The sequence below is a fragment of the Chanodichthys erythropterus genome, chromosome 22 (genome assembly GCF_024489055.1).
Source record: "Chanodichthys erythropterus isolate Z2021 chromosome 22, ASM2448905v1, whole genome shotgun sequence".
Taxonomy (NCBI): Eukaryota; Metazoa; Chordata; class Actinopteri; order Cypriniformes; family Xenocyprididae; genus Chanodichthys; species Chanodichthys erythropterus.
Genome location: NC_090242.1, coordinates 34,480,200 through 34,499,781, shown reverse-complemented (window position 1 = coordinate 34,499,781; position 19,582 = coordinate 34,480,200). Strand labels below are relative to the sequence as shown.

The 19,582-nt window shown below is 35.5% G+C and overlaps 1 protein-coding gene across 1 annotated transcript in view; it reads right to left on the bottom strand.

Annotated features, from left to right (window-relative positions):
• Nucleotides 1–3,246, bottom strand: part of LOC137013189 (oocyte zinc finger protein XlCOF6-like) — a 5,041-nt gene extending 1,795 nt beyond the window's left edge. Inside the window, exons 1-3 of the mRNA XM_067376828.1 lie at nucleotides 3,139–3,246; nucleotides 2,657–2,776; nucleotides 1–1,464 (exon numbers count right to left, since the gene is read on the bottom strand). The exon at nucleotides 1–1,464 is cut by the window's left edge and continues 1,795 nt beyond it. Coding sequence (XP_067232929.1) covers nucleotides 485–1,464; nucleotides 2,657–2,714 — 1,038 coding nt within the window. The 5' untranslated portion in view covers nucleotides 2,715–2,776; nucleotides 3,139–3,246 and the 3' untranslated portion in view covers nucleotides 1–484. The remainder of the gene's footprint in view (nucleotides 1,465–2,656; nucleotides 2,777–3,138) is intronic.
• Between the last annotated feature and the right edge of the window lie 16,336 nt (nucleotides 3,247–19,582).

The window sequence follows — 19,582 nt, the reverse complement described above, 5'->3', positions numbered from 1 at the left end:
ATATAAAAAACATTTTCTCCTCCAACTTCAAAATAGTTCAACATCAGTGTTACCTTCTTTTTAAAGGGCATTTGACTTACACTGTGTCAAAAATCGTCGTATGCCAACAGAGTAGTATGTCCGAATTCATAGAATTCGAAAAACAGTAGGTGAAAGGTCCATGGATGACCTTCTACTTCTGGCGAGATTCTGAAGTGCACATTCGACTGACACTTTACTATCCCATGAGGCCACAATAGAGGATTTATGAATGGAGGTGAAGCGACGTAACTGACGCCGGTAGGTCACGATAATGATAACATGGTGGATGTAGTATGTCCAGATTGCATTCATACTACCCCCATTCATACTATATAGAACATACTTTTTTAAATGGTCGTTAAGCAAGTTCAAATCAAATGCAGAACCTACTCAGACAGGACGCAATTTTGGACGCAGCGTTAGTCTTCGCTTTGTAAACACTTAGTCAGCACTTCTGCTTATGTCACGCATGACCTTCAGGCAACTTCAGGCAATGCTTTTTCTTATGAGACTGTAGACTTGATGATTGGGTGTAACTCTTCCCACATGAAGAGCACTGGTGCGGCTTCTCTCCAGTATGAACTCTTTCATGATCTTTCAGATGTCCTGACCGAGCAAAACCCTTTCCACACTGTGAGCACTTGTACGGTCTCTCTCCAGTATGAACTCTCTTATGATCTTTCAGGTGTCCTGGTCGAGCAAAACTCTTTCCACAGTGTGAGCACTTGTAAGGTTTCTCTCCGGTATGAATTCTCTGGTGTGTTTTTAAGTGGCTGGATGAAAAATAGCTCTTCCCACAGTCAGAACACACATAAGGTCTCACACCAGTATGAATACTTTCATGATCTTTTAAATACCTCAGTAGTGAAAAACTTTTTCCACAAAAAGAACAAAAGTGAGGCTTCACATCAGTATGAACTATAAGGTGTTTCCTCAAGTATGATTGTGCAACAAATGTTTTATCACACTGATCACAGCTAAACAATCTAACTCCAGAGTGAAAGAGAAGATGATCTTTGAGATGGCTGTTGCATTTGAAACTCTTTCCACACTGAGTGCATGTGAACGGTTTTTCTCCAGTGTGAATCCTCATGTGCACATTTAAGCTTCCTTTCTGAGTGAAACTTTTTCCACACTGAGCGCATGTGAAAGGTTTTTCTCCAGTGTGAGATCTCATGTGATCATTTAAGCTTCCTTTCTGAATGAAACTCTTCCCACACTTAGAGCATGTGAACAGTTTTTGTCGAGTGTGAATTCTCATGTGTCTCTTAAGGTTTGTTTTATGTGTTAAACACATACCACACTCAGAGCAGGTGAAAGATCCAGTTTTTCCAGCTTGTTTGTGTGTAAAATTCTTTTCAGTCTGAGAAATGACTTCACTTTCATCTTCATTTTTTAAATGATGAGGTTTTTGCTGTTTGTCTTCATTCACTTCCATCAGGTCTAGAATCAACATATTAAACTCAATAAAATTCAATAAAGGAGGACAAATGATAAACAAAAAAATATATATGGTTCAATCACAATTTAGCATAAATCTAGTTTAAAACTTGTTTCTAGTATCAGTTTTCATCTTAATGTTCCTCAGTAATCATTAAAAAATGAAGGAAAATACTAGGGGTGTAACACTTCAAATTACTCACAAATCGGTTTGTATCACGGTTTCGGTACGGTTCGGTATGTGCTATGTTAAAGGACTACTGCCAAATAAAAATAAGAATAAATAATCAAACTACAAGCAACAGCACAAATAAATAAAGAAAATATACAAATAAAATAAACAGTGCTTTTTAGATTATTTAGGTATTTAACAGTAGTTTTCAGGTACAGAAATTGAATTAAGTCATCAAATGTAAAATAACACTGCATATCATCTTCACTGTATGAATTAAATAAAGATGAATCCTTTTTAAAGTTACAAAAGCTAAGAAATCAAGAGCAGTGAGTGATTTCCTTGTCATTTGTTGTTTGATTAACATGGACAGCATTAGGCTGCTGTCACTTTAAGACATAATGCACTGATCCAATACACTGATACAGCACACACACATTGTCTTTCTCGACTGTTTACATTCACTTAAAGGCAGGGTAGGTAATTTGGTCCAGAAACATTTTTTGTTATGCTGGTTAAAAGTCTTTTCACCTCTTTTCACTAAGTTTAGTGAAATTTGTCCGATCAAGCGCAAGACTTTTAAAAGAACTGTCTGAGATGCGGCTTTCCGTGTGCACGCTTCAGATTAGTTTGCGCACAAACCTTTTCACAGCACGCAAGTTCTCATTTGCGTCTTTCTGCTTGAATGATTAAAGCGGCAAGGCTTAAAATGAGTTTAGTTTAAACACAGATAGAAACGTGGTGTTCAGGTCTCACCTGCGCTCGAGCGCTATCAACACTGGTAACATTAGAGCATGCTGCGCTTGCATTGAATAAAGTTTAGAAAGAGTAACTGTTTGGTCCATGTTTGTTTTTTTTGTTTGTTTTTTTTATCTTTGCTGTTGTAATGTATTGGGAGGCCAGAATGAGCAATTGACAGAAACATTTATTATTACTCTGTCTGTTTCACGCATTATTTTAAACAAGCTATATTATATAATGTGCTTTTTTCCGAGAATTGTTACACCCCTAGAAAACACCAACCTATTTGTTCCTCGGTATCTTCTTCTTTTATTCCGCATGGTTCTTCCTTAATCTCCATCTTTACAATAGTATGTCAGTAGTTTCTCCTGGAGTAATTCCTCCTACTTGCTGCTTCTTCTCCTGTGGGAAGATGGGAATATTCCCCAGCATTTAAACTGTCATGAAAAGATGTGTGAGCGGATTCACTGAAAGTGTGAATTGTGGTCGCTGTTGCTCATTTAGCAGATGATCATCACACTTACAATCACTCTGGATTATTCAGGTGCAAATATTTGGCTTCAAACAGTAGTTTAGAAACAATTTCATGATTTGAGTTTTTACTAACTTTTACTGCTAGCTCATGAAAACACAACTCATAGTCTTCACAGAAGAAAACCCAGTCAGTAACGAGTTTAAGTTTCAGTAGCGCATGTACAATATCAGCCGGTTAATTTCTGACTGATATCTCCAAATAAACAATAAAACGAATGTAGCCTACTCACAGTCTGAAAAACACCGTAGATTTAGGGCTGCGTTCTAACTCTCATGTTTATGTTCCCTTCCCTCGCTCACTTCTCTTCTTCTCCTAGACTCGGATGTGTGTCATTTCTTATGTTGCACGAGTGCCCTCTACTGGCGGAAACCAATGCGATATTATCCTATCTAACCTTCACAGATTAAAAGTTATTTTTACCATTTGGGCAACACTTTACAATAAGGTTCATTCGTTAAACATTAGTTACTGTATTAACTATCATGAACTAAGCAATACATCTGTTACTCTATTTACTAATCTTTGTCAGTGTTAGTTAATAAAAATACAGTTTTTTCATTGTTTTTTCATGTTAGTTCATAGTTAGTTAACCAGATTTTTAATAATGTATTAGTAAATGTTGATATTAACATTAACAAATATTAATAAATGCTGTATAAGTGCAGTTCATTATTAGTTCATAACTAATGTAGTGACTAATGTTAATAAGTGAACCTTATTGTAAAGTGTTACCGACTGGCTAATATTATACAAACACAATTTATCTCACAAAATGTGTTTGATTTGGGATAATATATGCAATAATTACAATATTATTTTAGAAATTTTAGAAGAGATGTTTGGCCTATGTTTAGACTTAAAATATCCGCCAAAGAGTATGCTGATGATTTGAAAACAAACTCATATGGCTCGTGAGAACCAGAAACAAACTGATCTGAGCGAGCTGAAAATTATCTGCTTCCCTTTTATTGTTATGCTTAGAGTTAAGGAATGTGATAAAAAAGGATCAAATTCACCCATTGTTTACTTGATCTATTCAACCACTCCCAGGTAAAAAAAAAATACATTTCTAGAATATACTTAAAGTGCTCTATTTTCATGCACTAATTTTGTACTTAATATACTAAAAATTCTTCTTTAGTACTTCTTAAGATAATCTTAAGAGCATCTAAATGTACTCAACTGTGCTATTTTGAGACAGCATGAAATATAAACTAAAATGTGCTTTTAATATACTATCTCTGTATTTAAAAAAATGTATTTAGATATCACTTATACATTTGAAACCATAGTGTACTACAAGTGGTAACTAAATATATTTTTAAATACAGAAATAGTATATTAAAAGCACATTTTAGTTCATATTTCATTTTCATGTCTCAAAATAGCACAGTTGAGTACACTTAGATGCTCTTGAGACTATCTTAAGAAGTACTAAAGAAGAACTTTTAGTATATTAAGTACAAATACGCCAAAATAAAGCACTTTAAGTACATTATAGTAGTGTACTTTTTTTTCTTCACCTGAGCTACTTCAGTTACTATTAATTAAAACACATGCAGTAGGAAAATAAATGTTCCTGTAATGCAATATTTGCTGATCAAACGAGTGTTGTCATCAGTGGACACATTGGGCAATGTTATTCTTGCTGTGGCCAAACCCTGTAATGAAATCAACTGATGATGTTAAGCATTAACAAAAACAAGGTCGATTTAAAAGAAAGAAAAGAGGCTAAACCAGTTCAGGCACTCCACTTCTTCATGCGTCACAGAAGCTGTTTGATATATGTACTCAGTTATTTCCTGGTCAATTCTGCTGTTCTCCGCTGTGATTACAAAGTCTGATGTTTTAGTAGCAGTTATCTCCGAGGATTTAAATGAAACAAAAAATATCTGAAGTAGGAATTAAAATAGGAATAAATATTTCCAGATCTGGATCTAGGTGAGTATCATATGATCAAACACTGATTGCTTTCCATTTCTAGATTGCATTCAGATTATGATTATGCATCTATCAACTATATTGCAGAATTTGAGTTAAAGCAGAAATATATTTATTCACTAGAGAATGTTTTTAATGAGTCGCACCTTTGCGTTGATTTGAAAATGTTTCAAAGATCATCCAACCTTTTTTTTTTTTTTAGGTGTTTGCATAATCAATAGTCACTCATTTGTGAACATTTGATTAATTATATCTGACCTATAAATAGTGAAGAGTTTCTTGGTTTTTAAGTATCCACTATATTTTCCATTCTTTCAATGTGGTCTAAAACCTGCACTGTATTTCTTTATATACCTGATTACTCTTTAAAATTTGTCCAGACAGAACTACATGATTTCTCTTTAAAAGCGATACGGTTATATACATTTGTGTGTTCTTCAGGTGTTCTCTGAAACCTCAGAGTAACAAGAACAAGACTTCATGCCAGTAACAAGAAAACTAAAAGAGATGTCGGTGAGAGAACAAAACGCAGCTGAAGAAAAAGAAAAGACAGATGAAGCCAAACCTGAACAGAAGTACAAAATAATTAAAAGAGGAAAAGAAAATGCCTGCAGATTCAGAAAACATCTAAATCTGGAGCAGAAAAACAGTATGGACAAATATCGACCAAAGTGTAAGAAAGTTTGGGAGGAATTATAGATTTAAACACTAATATCTATAAATATAACACCTATATATGATGTGCATTTACCGTAATAAGATTTGCACATGCAGATAAAAATAAATGTTTGTTGACTATTGATTTTTAACTTTTTTTTTTAGTAAAATGAAATGCATGGAATTGAATAAAAGTGAAATCCTGCAATAATAAATCATAATATTATATCACATATTAAATCAAATAGTTACTTTTCAGTAGGTTTTCACCAAATTCTACATTGCTTTAGACTGTGATTCTAAAGAGCAACACAGATTGATAAGATGAAGACATGTAATTTTAAGAAGTTCTTGCGTTGTGACGTTCATGTTTTGATTTCAGAGTGGAATATGATCATGTGACTCACTCGAATCATAGCCTGAATGTCTGTTTGTTTGATTTCAGTCTCTCTTGATCCAGACGGACCTGCAGAGCATCGCTCTGGTGAAGAAAAATTCAGAGATGAGGTCAGAGATTCGCAGCTTATAATCATAAAATAAATCTGCATGTGTTTTGATTTCTAATATTGTGTTTTTCTCTTCAGAAAGCTGGAGTTTTTCTCATCTAACCGGCAGAATGTTCTTCACATCACTTTCAGTCGATGATTCAGAATTAGACTGGAATACAAAACACTAATATTTTCCACTGAAAATGCTCCGTTTGTAAGTGTTCATCACTATAACTGTAACTGTACTGTGTACATAAACTGATTTTTGATTTAATACTGTGTACACAACACAGGTATACAATGTTAAAGAAGAAACACTGAGATCAAATTTTCTTCCTATTTGAACCGGTAGTTTATGGCAGCAGCTGCACAAACTGTAGAGTTTTACAAGTTCTGTGACTTCATGCACTTTATTCTGACAGATGATTTTTCTTTAAACGTGTCATTACTTTACTTCCTTTAGAAGGTATTTTTATGTAAAGAACCTCCCAACTGGTGTCAAGTGTCTCGTTCAAGTGCACAATGATCTCTATTTTTGAGTTGCATGGAGCTCATGATCAGCAGGGATTAAATGTCTGTATTATTTGGATTCTGTTGAACACTTTTTGAAGGTCATGTAAGTGTCAAAGTTCAGTTTTGACTGGCTAAATAAATTTTTTATGAATGAATACATTTCCTGTATCTCATTACTAAGGCCAAAGCCTGATTCCAGCAAATACATGAAATTAGAAAAATGTACAGCTTAAATGCAATGGAAGACACTTTGAATAACAATGTTTGGCAAATGCATTAATGTAAAAGTGCGTGAACAGAGTAGTGTTATGGAGGACAATGATTAAAAGATCTCAGAAATCTCAATGCATCCTTTTTCTTTTACTTTCTGAACCATTATCAAAAATTCAACAGAAGTGGGTTATGCAGATAACAAATCGAGTCAAGTTCAGACTTTTTGCATGACGTTAAACCTGATGCACAACATGAGAAGGGGGACAAAATAATCACAGAAGGGAAATGTTGTGATGAAATTACTGGATGGTAAAAAGAACGGCTTTTATGCATATTTCCACATTAAATCATATACGTTTTTAGCTTGTATGTACAATGCCATTACTGCAGTAGAACTGCCACAATTTATGAATAGAACTGTTACTGAACGGAAAAATACTTCAGAAAAATGTGAGTAAAGACAGAGAGAAATGGATTACAGAGAAGAAAAGTCAAAACTGAATATTAGAATGAAAATCAGCATTTCAAAACGTCTTTTTTCCAACTAAAAAAGCTTAATGTTGGATTGTCATTGCAAGAATAAATAATTAGTGTATCGGGATATATATGTACAGGACTGTCAGAACTACCCATTATTTTGTGTCATATGAACCGCATTTCTTGGGGGCAGAAATGTTGCAAATGTTCACAGACTGTAGCTTTTAAAGTTTGTGTCTGTCCAGAAACTGACTCCCAAAATAAACCAGCTCTGAGAAGTAAAAACTCTGTGAGACTCACCAAAAAGTCAAAGCTGAATCATCTTTCACTAACTGCAAACATAACTGGTGTCAAGTAGGAGTGGAACGGATCGTAGATGATCCATGATCCGTATGGACCACACTCCAAAGTTCCCAGATTAATTGCAATGTTTAGCCATCATATGAAAGTTTATCATTTGCACGTTTTGGCTTGCCAGTTTACACATTCAAGCAATTTTAAACCATTCCAGCGCAAGAAGAGGTGAATGAGAACTCAATTCAGTACTCGCACACTGTTATCACATCCGAAGCGTGCACACTTAGAATTGAAACACCGAATTGATTCCTCTTTCACGTCTCCTTGCACCTGAACGGACACATACACACAAAATTGCCAAAATACTCATCTTGGCAGTTGGTTAAGTGAACGTAAACAGTTGAGAAAGAAATCGGATGTGCATCATTATCTTGGATCCGTGCATTAGGTCTTAAAGTGACAGCAACCTATAAATACCGGGTGTGTCTCATACTTTCTGAAAAGTGAAGCCACGGGCTCTTTGATCGCCCCCTGGAGGCTGGATGCAGTACAGGTCATAAACACCGCCCTCTCAATGCAGTCGAATGAGACTTCAGTGAAAACTTAAAAATAAAGTCTGCTTCAAATAAAACTTTCTGAAAGATGGTTTTGGTCATTTAAGGTAGTTGTTATCATGCTGATATATATTCAATTGTTCGTTTTTGTGATGATTTAGATTTTAGCTAGCAATTTGATTCTATAAAAACGGGGCGTGTCGTCATGATTCGAAGTTGATTGACAGGTTGTCTGAGGACTGTCGGAGCTTCAAGGGGAGATTGAAGATGTATTAACTAACTGTTAATTTTCGATTTCTTTGTCATTAACACCAACAAAATGAGTTGTTCAGCAGTAAACTGTACTAACCGACCTACAGGATCTGACGGATCACTGAACTTTTTTTCTGTAACATCAATTGTGGGCGTTATAAGCTAATTAATAAATGTTATTAGTTAAGATAACACACCTAATGTTAACCATGTCGGGAAAAAGCAGGTGATCGTTATCTGGCAGTTACTTATTATTTTTATGGGTATAAAATAATAATTAGCAGGACAAAACTAATGATAGCTTACTCTAATTACAGCAATCGATCTCCTGTAACGTTAGTTGAACTTGATTTAAAATGGCAGGACCGTTTCTGACGATTTAGAGTTGTTTCTAGTGGCATATTATATTGATTTTATCTACTGAATTTGCTGTTTCAAAAATATTATTGCTCTAGAAACAGAATAGCCTATTATTTTATAGGTAGACTTTTAAATTGTGTATAATTTTTATAGTCTATTTAAAATACATGAATGATGACGCAGTCGTCTGGGCGGAAGTTTGATATCGCGACTCCGCCTCCGGCTCAACGGACGATTCCTTCTGCGCATGCCCAGGCTCCAAACTTTTTTTTTTTTTGACGTATTGCGTAACGTGTCAGCGCCCATTCATCAGCCCATTTTGGCTTCAGTTCAATACAATGGAAGGAAGCGACGTCGCGTCGTCCATCTTTTTTTACAGTCTATGATAAATACCTGCCACTGTCTAAGTCATTAATGTTAATAAAACAACAAAAGAAAGCTTTAACAAAGATTCATCTATATTTAATTTATCCAGTGAACACTGCAGTGTTATTTGAAACATTGTTTTATTGTGTTTTTCTATGCTTGTAATTATTGTATTTTTTATTGTCTGTTCACTTGTTTTAAATAACGTTTGAATTTTTTGCTGATCTGAAAAATTATCCGATCCATGACTCAGATCCCATAACATGATCCTAACCATGAGTTCTGTGATCCGTTGCACGTTGCATCCATTTCTTGGTTGCATGAACCAATCTGTTCTCTTCAGTCTTACTGCATATTCCATCAAAGCACAATCAGTGTGGTTCATGGCAAGACTGAGCAAATCATATAAAAATTTTCCGTAAATGGAAAAGTGGGTGATTTTGGTTCATTTGAACACTTAAAATAAATTAAAACTGAAAAAATAATGAAATATCACTTCAACATAGTTTAGGTTTAGGTCTTTTTATGCTTGAGCTCATACTTGTTTATCTCAATCTCTCAACTGTTGAATTTGCGCACATGGTGAAAAAGTATGGATTGTTGTAAAACCAGAATCATCAACAATTCAGCTGCACATAAGGAGAATTTCCTCAGCCTGGTGTTGCATTTTAACTTTGATCAGATTGTGTCTATTGAATTACAACCAAGCATGTCTAAAGTATAAGTTAGCATCACAGTCAATGAAAAGGTTTTTGTTACAGATCCCTTGTTTCCCTGGACTCCATTTCCCAGAATCCTCCTGTTCTCCTCACCTGCACACACTTCCCTCGTCAGTTCCTCATCATCACGGATCACCTGCACCTGGACTCTATTGTTAGCACTCCTATATATTGCACTCACTCCCTTCACTCCTTGTCCGTTCTCTGTTGTGTTAAGCGTATGTTTGATGTCTCCTTGCCTATGTTCATTAAAGTATTGTCTATTTGTGGAAATCCGTGATCTGCCTCATCTCTACACCAGCATACCGTAACAGTTTTTCTGTTATTCTGATTTGATGTCACATGTTTTGCTGACTACATTAGCAATTCCAAGATTTCCATTTGTGGGATGTCATAAAATATGTAGTAGGCTATGATCACTTGAGCTTTGTCACTGCAATTCTGTGCTTCGCTGACAAGTATTTTCCACAGTAAAATCAGTCTAATCTAATCTTGAATGGTGTATTTGTTTATAACTCCGATTTCCTGAAGTACACTACACAAGATCTGTCTAACCACTTTTACGTCATCATCTGTCAAGCATATTGCATTCACCTTTGCATGACATGTCACACGGTCAAACAATAATGAAGTAGGAAAGGAAATTCCAAATATTTCAAGTTCAAGTAATGCCAATAACATTAAAAGTCTAATCAAACATACAAAATATCTTTTGAACACTTTAGTCTAGTGTTTATTTTGTTTTTGCATTTATAACATTGTCGGTTTTCCTGTATTTCATGTTAATCATTTTGCAGATTGTTTGGCCTATGCAGGTCATGGTAATATTAATAAAGTTCAATGTTTAAATATTAAAGTTGCATGAAATCAAAACAGAATTTTTTTTTTTGGCTTTTAGTAAATATGTTAGAATATGTGATTATTTAAGCTAGTGCACTTCAAAACAATTACAAAATTCGTAATTAATTACAGTCTCTTACTTGCGTGTCTGAATTAGTCGTACCGTCTCTCTATTTATTGTAAAACTGTCTGTGGGTTGTAAGTAGTTACTATAAAAGTAGAAAAATATATGCTATAACTTGAGTTTCTAAGCTACTTTAGTAATAAATCACAGGACAGCATTCCTCCTCTCTGTGCACACGATCTTCACGTGATGTGCAGCTACTGTCTGAATGAGTGATCATGTGCCACGGAGACTGGAATCACTTGGCTACACATACAGTATGTTTTTAAGGGTAAAGTGTTAACAGCATTAAAAAAATTAAATAACCGACATGGGAAAATTACATCGGTTAGAAGTTCTGTATTTCGGATTCGATTACTTTTCAATTAATCGTCCAGCCCTACTTCAGCTTCTCATCAGATTTCCTGTCCAATCAAATGCTCTCTACAATCTAAAGCATCCCGCCCCCTACATTACAAATGGGTCACTTGTTCACAATTTTACTAATTTATACATGGTAAATGGCACATAGTACAATATATAGGGGATAGGGAACAATTAAGTCAGCGTAAATATGCTTTCAATTGGAGCAAATGAAGTCTGGTTTCGCATTAGTGTCATGTAGTCTCAGCCCCACGGACCATTGGCTGAACATCTGATGCACATGGCACACTTAACTGGAAACACTTTAGAATTTTCAAAGTCGGCATCCGGTTGGATGAATTCTATGGGGTGTTGGATGATGTGCGAGTCACTTTCTTTAACGTTCCACCTGGAATATACCAACTATTACCGTTACGCTAAACCCCTTGTGGAAGAAGAACGCCATTATGTTTACAACAGTGACGATGAGCGCTTATCAAATAAATGCTGTAATTTCAAAAGTATGTGAAGTTCACGACTCCATTTTTTGCAGTAAACCTGCACAACGTTCTTAAATAAATAATTTATTAGATGCACTAATAAATTGTTGTTGTAGGAACATCGACCTTACCTTTCACGCCCCTAAACATCAAGCGGAACAAAACGAACTGTGATTAGTTGTGTTACATGTCAGTCAAACGTCCTCTTGGGCAGTCCTTGGCCAATGAAAGCTGCGATAGAGTCTAGACCTTCTACCGTCAGTCTGAAGGTCTGACTACGCAAGACTAGTGACATGCGAACCGCGCAGCGCAAACACAGTGCTCCGGTACAGAGACACGATAGCACAGAAGAAAGAGAAGAAAACTGAGGCTTTACCAAGCTCAAAGGCTCTGGCCGAGCTGTGATATAAACAAAACGCTATTGGCTATTTAAAAAAAGGGGAGGAGCTGTTCAATTGCGTCAACACATTGAATAATGCTGAATATTCCAAAGGCCATTGAAGTTTCAAAGTACTTCAATGGCCTTTAAGGGGATTTTATATTCACAATTTGTACAGTATTCCTGCAGTTGGCATAAGGCAATCGATGCAGTCAATAATGGAAAGAACAGAAGTTGTAGCTAAAAATAGATTCTCTTTCTACTGTCAAGAAGGTATGTTTTCCTCATTCCTCAAGTCATGTTTTCTCAATGCATGCTTGCGTCAATAGGCGGAGCAAAGCCAAAGATTATAAAAGTCTTATTTTCTCTCTCTCTGTGTTTGTTCTATTCTCTAGGACCACGTGTCCTCTTCATTCATCGGGTGTTATTACAGGATTCTCACACACATACACAGCCAATGTGGATATATCTGCTCCTCATTGATTCACTTTTACAGTCATCAGAAGGTGAACGAAACACGTCTTTATGCACTTTGTAAAGCTGAGTTTAAAATATGTTACTTAAATTTTGCTGTTAACGTGAGTCGCTTGATAATCATTGTAATGGACTTGTGGAGGGAAGGTGATGTGTGACGGATTACATGTGGAGTATCAGATCCTACAGTCATGGACAGTGGAGAGAAAAAATCAAAACCCAAAGAATCATTGAAGAAAAGTCTACTGAAGCATATTCGCAGAGACAGCATGCAGCAAAAACCAAACAGTGAGTATTTTATCTGCAACTGTGTGTAGGTCTTAATATGTTTGTCTTATTACAGATAGAGAAGAACAGTGCCAGTTTTAATTTCAATGAATATTCCTCTAGGAGATTATTTTAAACAAAGCTTAAAGCCCAGACTTCTTAAGAGTTATCTCATTTACAGCGGTGATAAAAATGAGGGTGAGGCCGGAAGGATTATTGTCATCTCAAGAGATTAGCAGCTGTTTGTACTAGATATGAATAAACTCCTACCAAAATGTCCATTTATATTTCCTTTTCATTTGACAGACTTTTTTTTTTTTTTACATGTTTGTGGGGTCAGCTGTCATAATGAAACATTAAATTTTTACAGGCTCTTTTATTTAGCACATATATAAACCATTGTTTTGAATTTGTAATCTTTTAAAAAGTATAGGCTACATTTCTAACATTTAAAATGTGACAACTTGCCCCAATTCAAATGTGACAGCATTTGAAGGTTGAACACAATCAACTCTTAGTTGATTCTTATCTAAATGTATGTCAGTGTTTTTAGTTTGGAGGACTGAAATTCACAATAATGTTCCACATTTAAGACAGTATAATATAAAACTAAAACATTTGTGTCACTGAGCTTTTAATTCAAAACCTGAATTTAATGAAAAATGTTACTGAAATACAGACCCTGTGACAACAAGCCCCTGTCTGTCCTATACTTCACATTCTGTTCTTAATAAAGTCCTGATTTAAAGTTATAAATCTTTTTATTTTTTATTCCAGTGTGTCTGGATGCCGACAGACCTGTAGAGTTTCATTCTGGTGAATCAGATGAGGTGAGAGATTCACAGATCATTCTGTAGAGGAGAAACAACTGATGTGTGGAACTGACATCTGAATGAAATGTGTTGTTGGCCTTTTTACCATTGGGAACAACCTAGCAACCACCCAGAACACCCTAGCAACCACATAGCAACATCCTAGCAACCACCCAGATTATCTTAGCAAATGTCAAGTCAACTTTATTTTTTTAGTGCTTTAAACAATACAAATTTTTCAAAGCAGCTTTACAGGACTAAACAGGGAAATAATTATTCAATGATGCAATCAGAATTCATTTCTGCTGTAAAGTAGCTTCAAAAAGACAATAGTGTTCATTCGGTTCAGTTCAATGACTGTGTAGAGTTCAGCAAAAATGAAATTATGTCATCATCCAGCTCAGTTCAGTTCTCAGTCAGTGCAGTCAGATCAATAATATTGCTGAATATGATGTGTCTCCAGCTAATAAAACCACAAGCACGAGTGGCAAGGAACCCAAACTCCACCTGTGACAGAAATGGAGGGAAAAACACCACATGACAACACCCTAGCAACCACCTATAATACCTTAGCAACTGTATAGAACCACCCACAACACCATAGCAACAACATAGCAGCACCTAATCAATCGGAACACACTGGCAGCTTCATAGCAACACCCTAGAAATGGCACAGAATACCTAAGCAACACCCCAGCAACCGCATAACAACCACCTATGGCCTTAAAAATTCAAGCTTTTAAAACTAATTCAAACTGTCTGGCCAGGCTCAAGCTAACATAAATTTTGTCTTGTCAAATCATTTGATCTAGTTATAGTGTATTATAATTGCTGTCTTTTTCTCTCTTTAGATCACTACTGTACACACAGCTAGTTTTGAGCTGTTCAGCTCCTTCATCTTCAGTTCTCATTCGGCAGTCAGTGATGACACAGTGTGTTTCCCTCTGCTCGACAGACTCATGTAGCACAAGAGGACGCTTAACACATTAATAATAGCTACATATGGAAACTTTTAGGCAGTGATGTGTTGCATCACTGCCTTATCAGGCAATGACTTTATAGGCAGAATTTGCGCATGAAGGTACCTTTGATTTCAGAAAGACCTCTGAGGCAGTGTAATGGCTTAATGATCTACAGCAAAACAGAGTGAGCCTTGGTGAGAACTAAGTGAATATTTAACCCTCTATTGCATATCATTTTACATTTATAAATGACGCAGAGAAATAGGCATTTTAAATACAATAATAATATTCAACCAAATACCAAACCAAGTTTCACAACTTTCCAGACAGTGAAGTTGCATCTGAATAGTTTTTGACATTTTCACATGTAGGTTCCAAATGAAATATTGTAGCACAAGGTTAAAAGGAATGTTAATAAGGCTTTTTAATGTTTTTTTGAAACACTAAGACATTTTCACTACAGTTCATATAGTGAAAATACATTTGAATGTGTGTGACGTTTCAGACAATTTGCCAAAAATATATCCTAATAGGACAAAGTCAGTTATTAATGATGACGGCACCCTAAAAGTAAGGTCAAAGGTCAGATGTAGAAAACTAATTTTAGTAAATTATTTTAGCTTTGAATATATTTAAAATATAAAGTTTTTTTTTTTTTTTTCTAGATAATTAGCCTCATAGTGGGTTAATTACTACAAAAAATAATTTCTTGCTAGAAATGACATCAGAAGTGTTAACATTGGTCAAAAACATGCATTTACACACAAACTCACCACCAACCATCAGACACCATCATTATTTTTTCGCTCAACTGTCACAGAATGGAAAGCACAGGATTCTGGGATATCAAAAGCAGCGAGGGATACATGTATGCTGCCTCCCAAAAATCGCTCAGATGCAGGAGACAGGAAGTAAAGCTAACACTGGATTCAGACATGCTTTGATGCCTTCCTACTTTGGAATACAGCCTCTGAAGGCAGCATTTTTAAGATTTTGGATGCAGCCCAAGTCTTGTGTTTGTTTTAAAACAATGACAGCAGAGTATCTTAAAGTAAATCAGTGTAAAACACTGAAAAGTTTGTGGCCTGATGTATGTGAGTGTTAAACTCTCCAGATTATCTGCAGTATTTTATCTAGGCTAAAGCATGAAAACCTGAAATGAAAACATTTCACTAGCATTTTATATGTTCTCTTCATTTTACTCGTTTCATTTTGTGGGGAAGTTATTTTATTTTTTCTGTTGGTATTTTTGAAGAACCTGGTGAAACAAAAGGCATTTTTCAACTGTTCACTGTATGCTGCAGCTGAACACTGCTTTACACCTTTTCTGTTTGTTTTTGTAATTGGGTATATAAATTGCATAGTTTTTATAAATAATAAAAAAAGCCTCTGTGAGGTGCATTACACCTTAATGGTTTATTGTCTGTCTTCATTTTATACTTCTGTGGATTTCTTTAATTAGTGTAGACTGTAAAAAATGGACAGCACATCTCTGCTTCCTTCCACTGTAGAAAAATGAAGCCAAAGTGTTACGGTAGTTGCCGATTACTGCACAGTTATAATCATGCTCTTGCAAACTATTCTGACACAAACTTAAAAGGAAAATGTTTTTAATTGAAAACGGGATGAGTTGTCAAAGCTTAATGGTGGTAATGTTTCAGTAACTTACAGTTTAGCCTGTTAAAACACATGATCACTGCAGCACTGTATTTAGACCTTATTCACAGCAGTGCCATCTTAGATTTCTAATAGGAATGAAAACAAGACTGAGGGATAGACAAACATCTTTAAAGTGGGTTATTCTGTTATTTAATGTTTTTAATTTTTTTCTGAGGAAAGACTGCAAAAAATATCTTTTCAAGAAATTTCAGTAGACAAAAAACTCCAGATAATATGAGCTATGGAAAATTATAAGTGATCTAAGAGCTTCATACAGTGTTTTACAGTGGATGCCATTGAAAACACTGCAAGTCTATCCCACATAGCTTCACTTTCATACCTGTCATGGCGCTGCTCTGATTATTTATTTTAGTTAATGAGCTGATTACATACAAAACATAAAAAAACCTTTTTGCAATAATGACAGAAAAAACTTTTATTTCACCAAAACTTTAGAAATCATTTAATGCAATCAAGTGTTTGAATTTAAGTAAAACTGAATCAAATCATAACAAATTGGTTGTGAAAAGAGAAGGGCAATGCTTGAACAAACTGACATTAGCACTTGTACGGTTTCTCTCCAGTATGACTTCTCTGGTGTTTTGTTAAGACACTGGATGTAGTGAAAGTCTTTTCGCAGTCAAAGCACATATAAGGTCTCACACCAGTATGAATACGCTCATGCTCTTTTAAAGAGTACAGTCGTGAAAAACTCCTTCCACAAAAAGAACAAAAGTGAGGCTTCACACCAGCATGAACTTTAAGGTGTGATCTTAAGCCTGATGAAACAACAAATGTTTTATCACACTGATCACAGCTGAATGATCTCACTCCAGAGTGACGGTGCAGATGATCATTGAGACGGCTTTTGCAACTGAAAGTCTTTTCACACTGAGTGCATGTGAATGGTTTTTCTCCAGTGTGAATTTTCATGTGTATGATAAGTCTTCCTTTCTGTGTGAAATTCTTTCCACACTGTGAGCAGGTGAAAGATCCCTTGACTCCAGTTTTTCCAGCTCGCTTTTGGGTGGAATTCTTTTCAGTCTGTGAAACGACTGTGTTTCCATCTTCATTTTCCATCTTCTTTTGAAACTGATGTTGATTGTCTTCAGCTACTTCCATCGAATCTAAAATCAACATACGATTTCCATGGTTCAATTGAAGATGGACAAATTAGAAACAAAAAGAAATTCAGGGAGCCCCAAATAAGCAAAAATGTTGTTTACTATTAGTATCTAGGTTTAGATTTATTTTATGTCAATTTCATCTTAATTTTGCTCATCCATCATTGTTTTATATCAAATGCACATTGTATAGTAAACTATATGGTTTACTCTATTCTTCTCCCTGTTCACCAGCCACACACCTTCATGTCTTTAAAAAGAAATGGATGAATTAACATGTTGTAAATCCAACAGGCTCTGACAGCACATAGCCCTTAAACATAGCCCTTAAAATCGATCAACTATGATCATTATAATCTTGTTTAAAACACAAAATACATTTACTTACTAATATTTGATAATCTGAATATATGATATTTTACAATCTAGTTAAGTTCATAGATATTTTGAATGAGTGACTGTGGAAGGTGGACATCAACTACAGTTTTGGCGTGAATTATTTTTCATGCCTCATTGCTTAAACCAGCTAAATAGGCCCATATTGGATGACCAGTGTTGTGCAGGACATGTTCTGTTTACTTGTGGCCTAGACATATAACTTGATATATTAACTCAACCCCTGGATTATTAAAAAAAAAATTACATTTTATATTGAATTAAGCATAAAGACAGCACAACATTAAGTCACAATTAGGCTGTATTATACTGCACTCATGTCCATGACGGTATTGGAATAAAATTTGAATAATACTATACAGTATGTGTACGTTTGAAAGAGAGAGAGGGTGCGTGAGAGAGTATGCGCTTTCAGGACACAATAGAATGTATTTTGTGGCAAAAACCATGACAATAATTTGTCGTTTTTATCCTATTGTTTTCTATATTTATTTGCTTGGTCGGTGTTGTTGTGGGTTTTGTTTCTATTGCAGTTGTAGTCTTTAAGTACCGTTTGGCGAAGCAATGCAGTCAAGACATGCTAGAACTACTTTAGAAATACGTCACAACCATGGCCACAACACTGGAGAAAAGTTGTTTGCAACTTCTGGTTTACGAGGACTTTAATATTGATAAAGCCATTGCATCACAACAGCTGCCCTTAGAAGCTCCGGTTGCAATAGAAACAGTCAGTGTAATGAGACACATGCTTAAAGGATTAGTTCACTTTCAAACTAAAATTTCCAGATAATTTACTCACCCCCATGTCATCCAAGATGTTTATGCCTTCTTTAGTTGAAAAGAAATTAAGGTTTTTGATGAAAACATTCCAGGATTATTCTCCATATAGTGGACTTAAATGGAGCCCAAAAGGTCAAAATTACAGTTTACAGCGATCCCAGATGAGAAATAAGGGTCTTATCTAGAGAAACCATCGCTCATTTTCTAAAAAAAAAAAAATTACAAATTTTATACATTTTAAAAATAAATGCTCATCTTGAACTAGCTCTCTTCTTCTTCTCTATTTGAATTCCAGCATACACAATACACTTAGCAGTGTCTTCACTGCTGGAATTCAAATAGAGGAGAAGAAGAAGAGAGCTAGTTCAAGATGAGCATTTATGGTTAAAATGTATAAAATTTGTAATTTTTTTTTTTTTTAGAAAATGAGCGATGGTTTCTCTAGATAAGACCCTTATTTCTCATCTGGGATCGCTGTAAACTGTAATTTTGACCTTTTGGGCTCCATTTAAGTTTAAGCATTTATTGCATTTATTGTTAAAACCCTTATTCCTCATCTGGGATTGTGTAGAACATTTTGAAGTTGCAATGAAATGGTAATTTTGACCTTAAACCGTTTGGGCTCCACTGAAGTCCACTATATGGAGAAAAATCCTGTAATGTTTTCCATCAAAAACTATGGCGGTATTATAATGCAAATAATGACCGAGCGCACAACTGATGCTTGCGCGTGCAGTAAATCACTTCTGCGAGAGGATAACAGATCTACACATTAGGAAACGGGAGCCCGCGAGCTCATTTTAAACCAGTGCGCGCATGACATCTCCTCTCTATGTGCCCGGACATGACTCGCAGCATGTGCATCATGACTTCCCACACTCGCGCTCGATCTTGTATTTCGCTCGCGCAAACACTTTTTATTTTTGTCAGTCGTGGGGCGGGACTTTATTTATTTCAGTGTAACCTCAAATGTCATTGGTCAATTCAGTTTTTCCGGAAGTCTGTTGTGATTGGACGCCTGTTGTAAAACGATTAGGCCTGGCTTCATCAATGGACCAGATGCAAGTGGGTTAAACTTTATTTATTGCCTGATTGATTGCATTATTATTATAATATGTCCTTACCAGATACTATATTAACTCGATTCATTATTATTTTTAAGGAGCTGTAGCTGCTG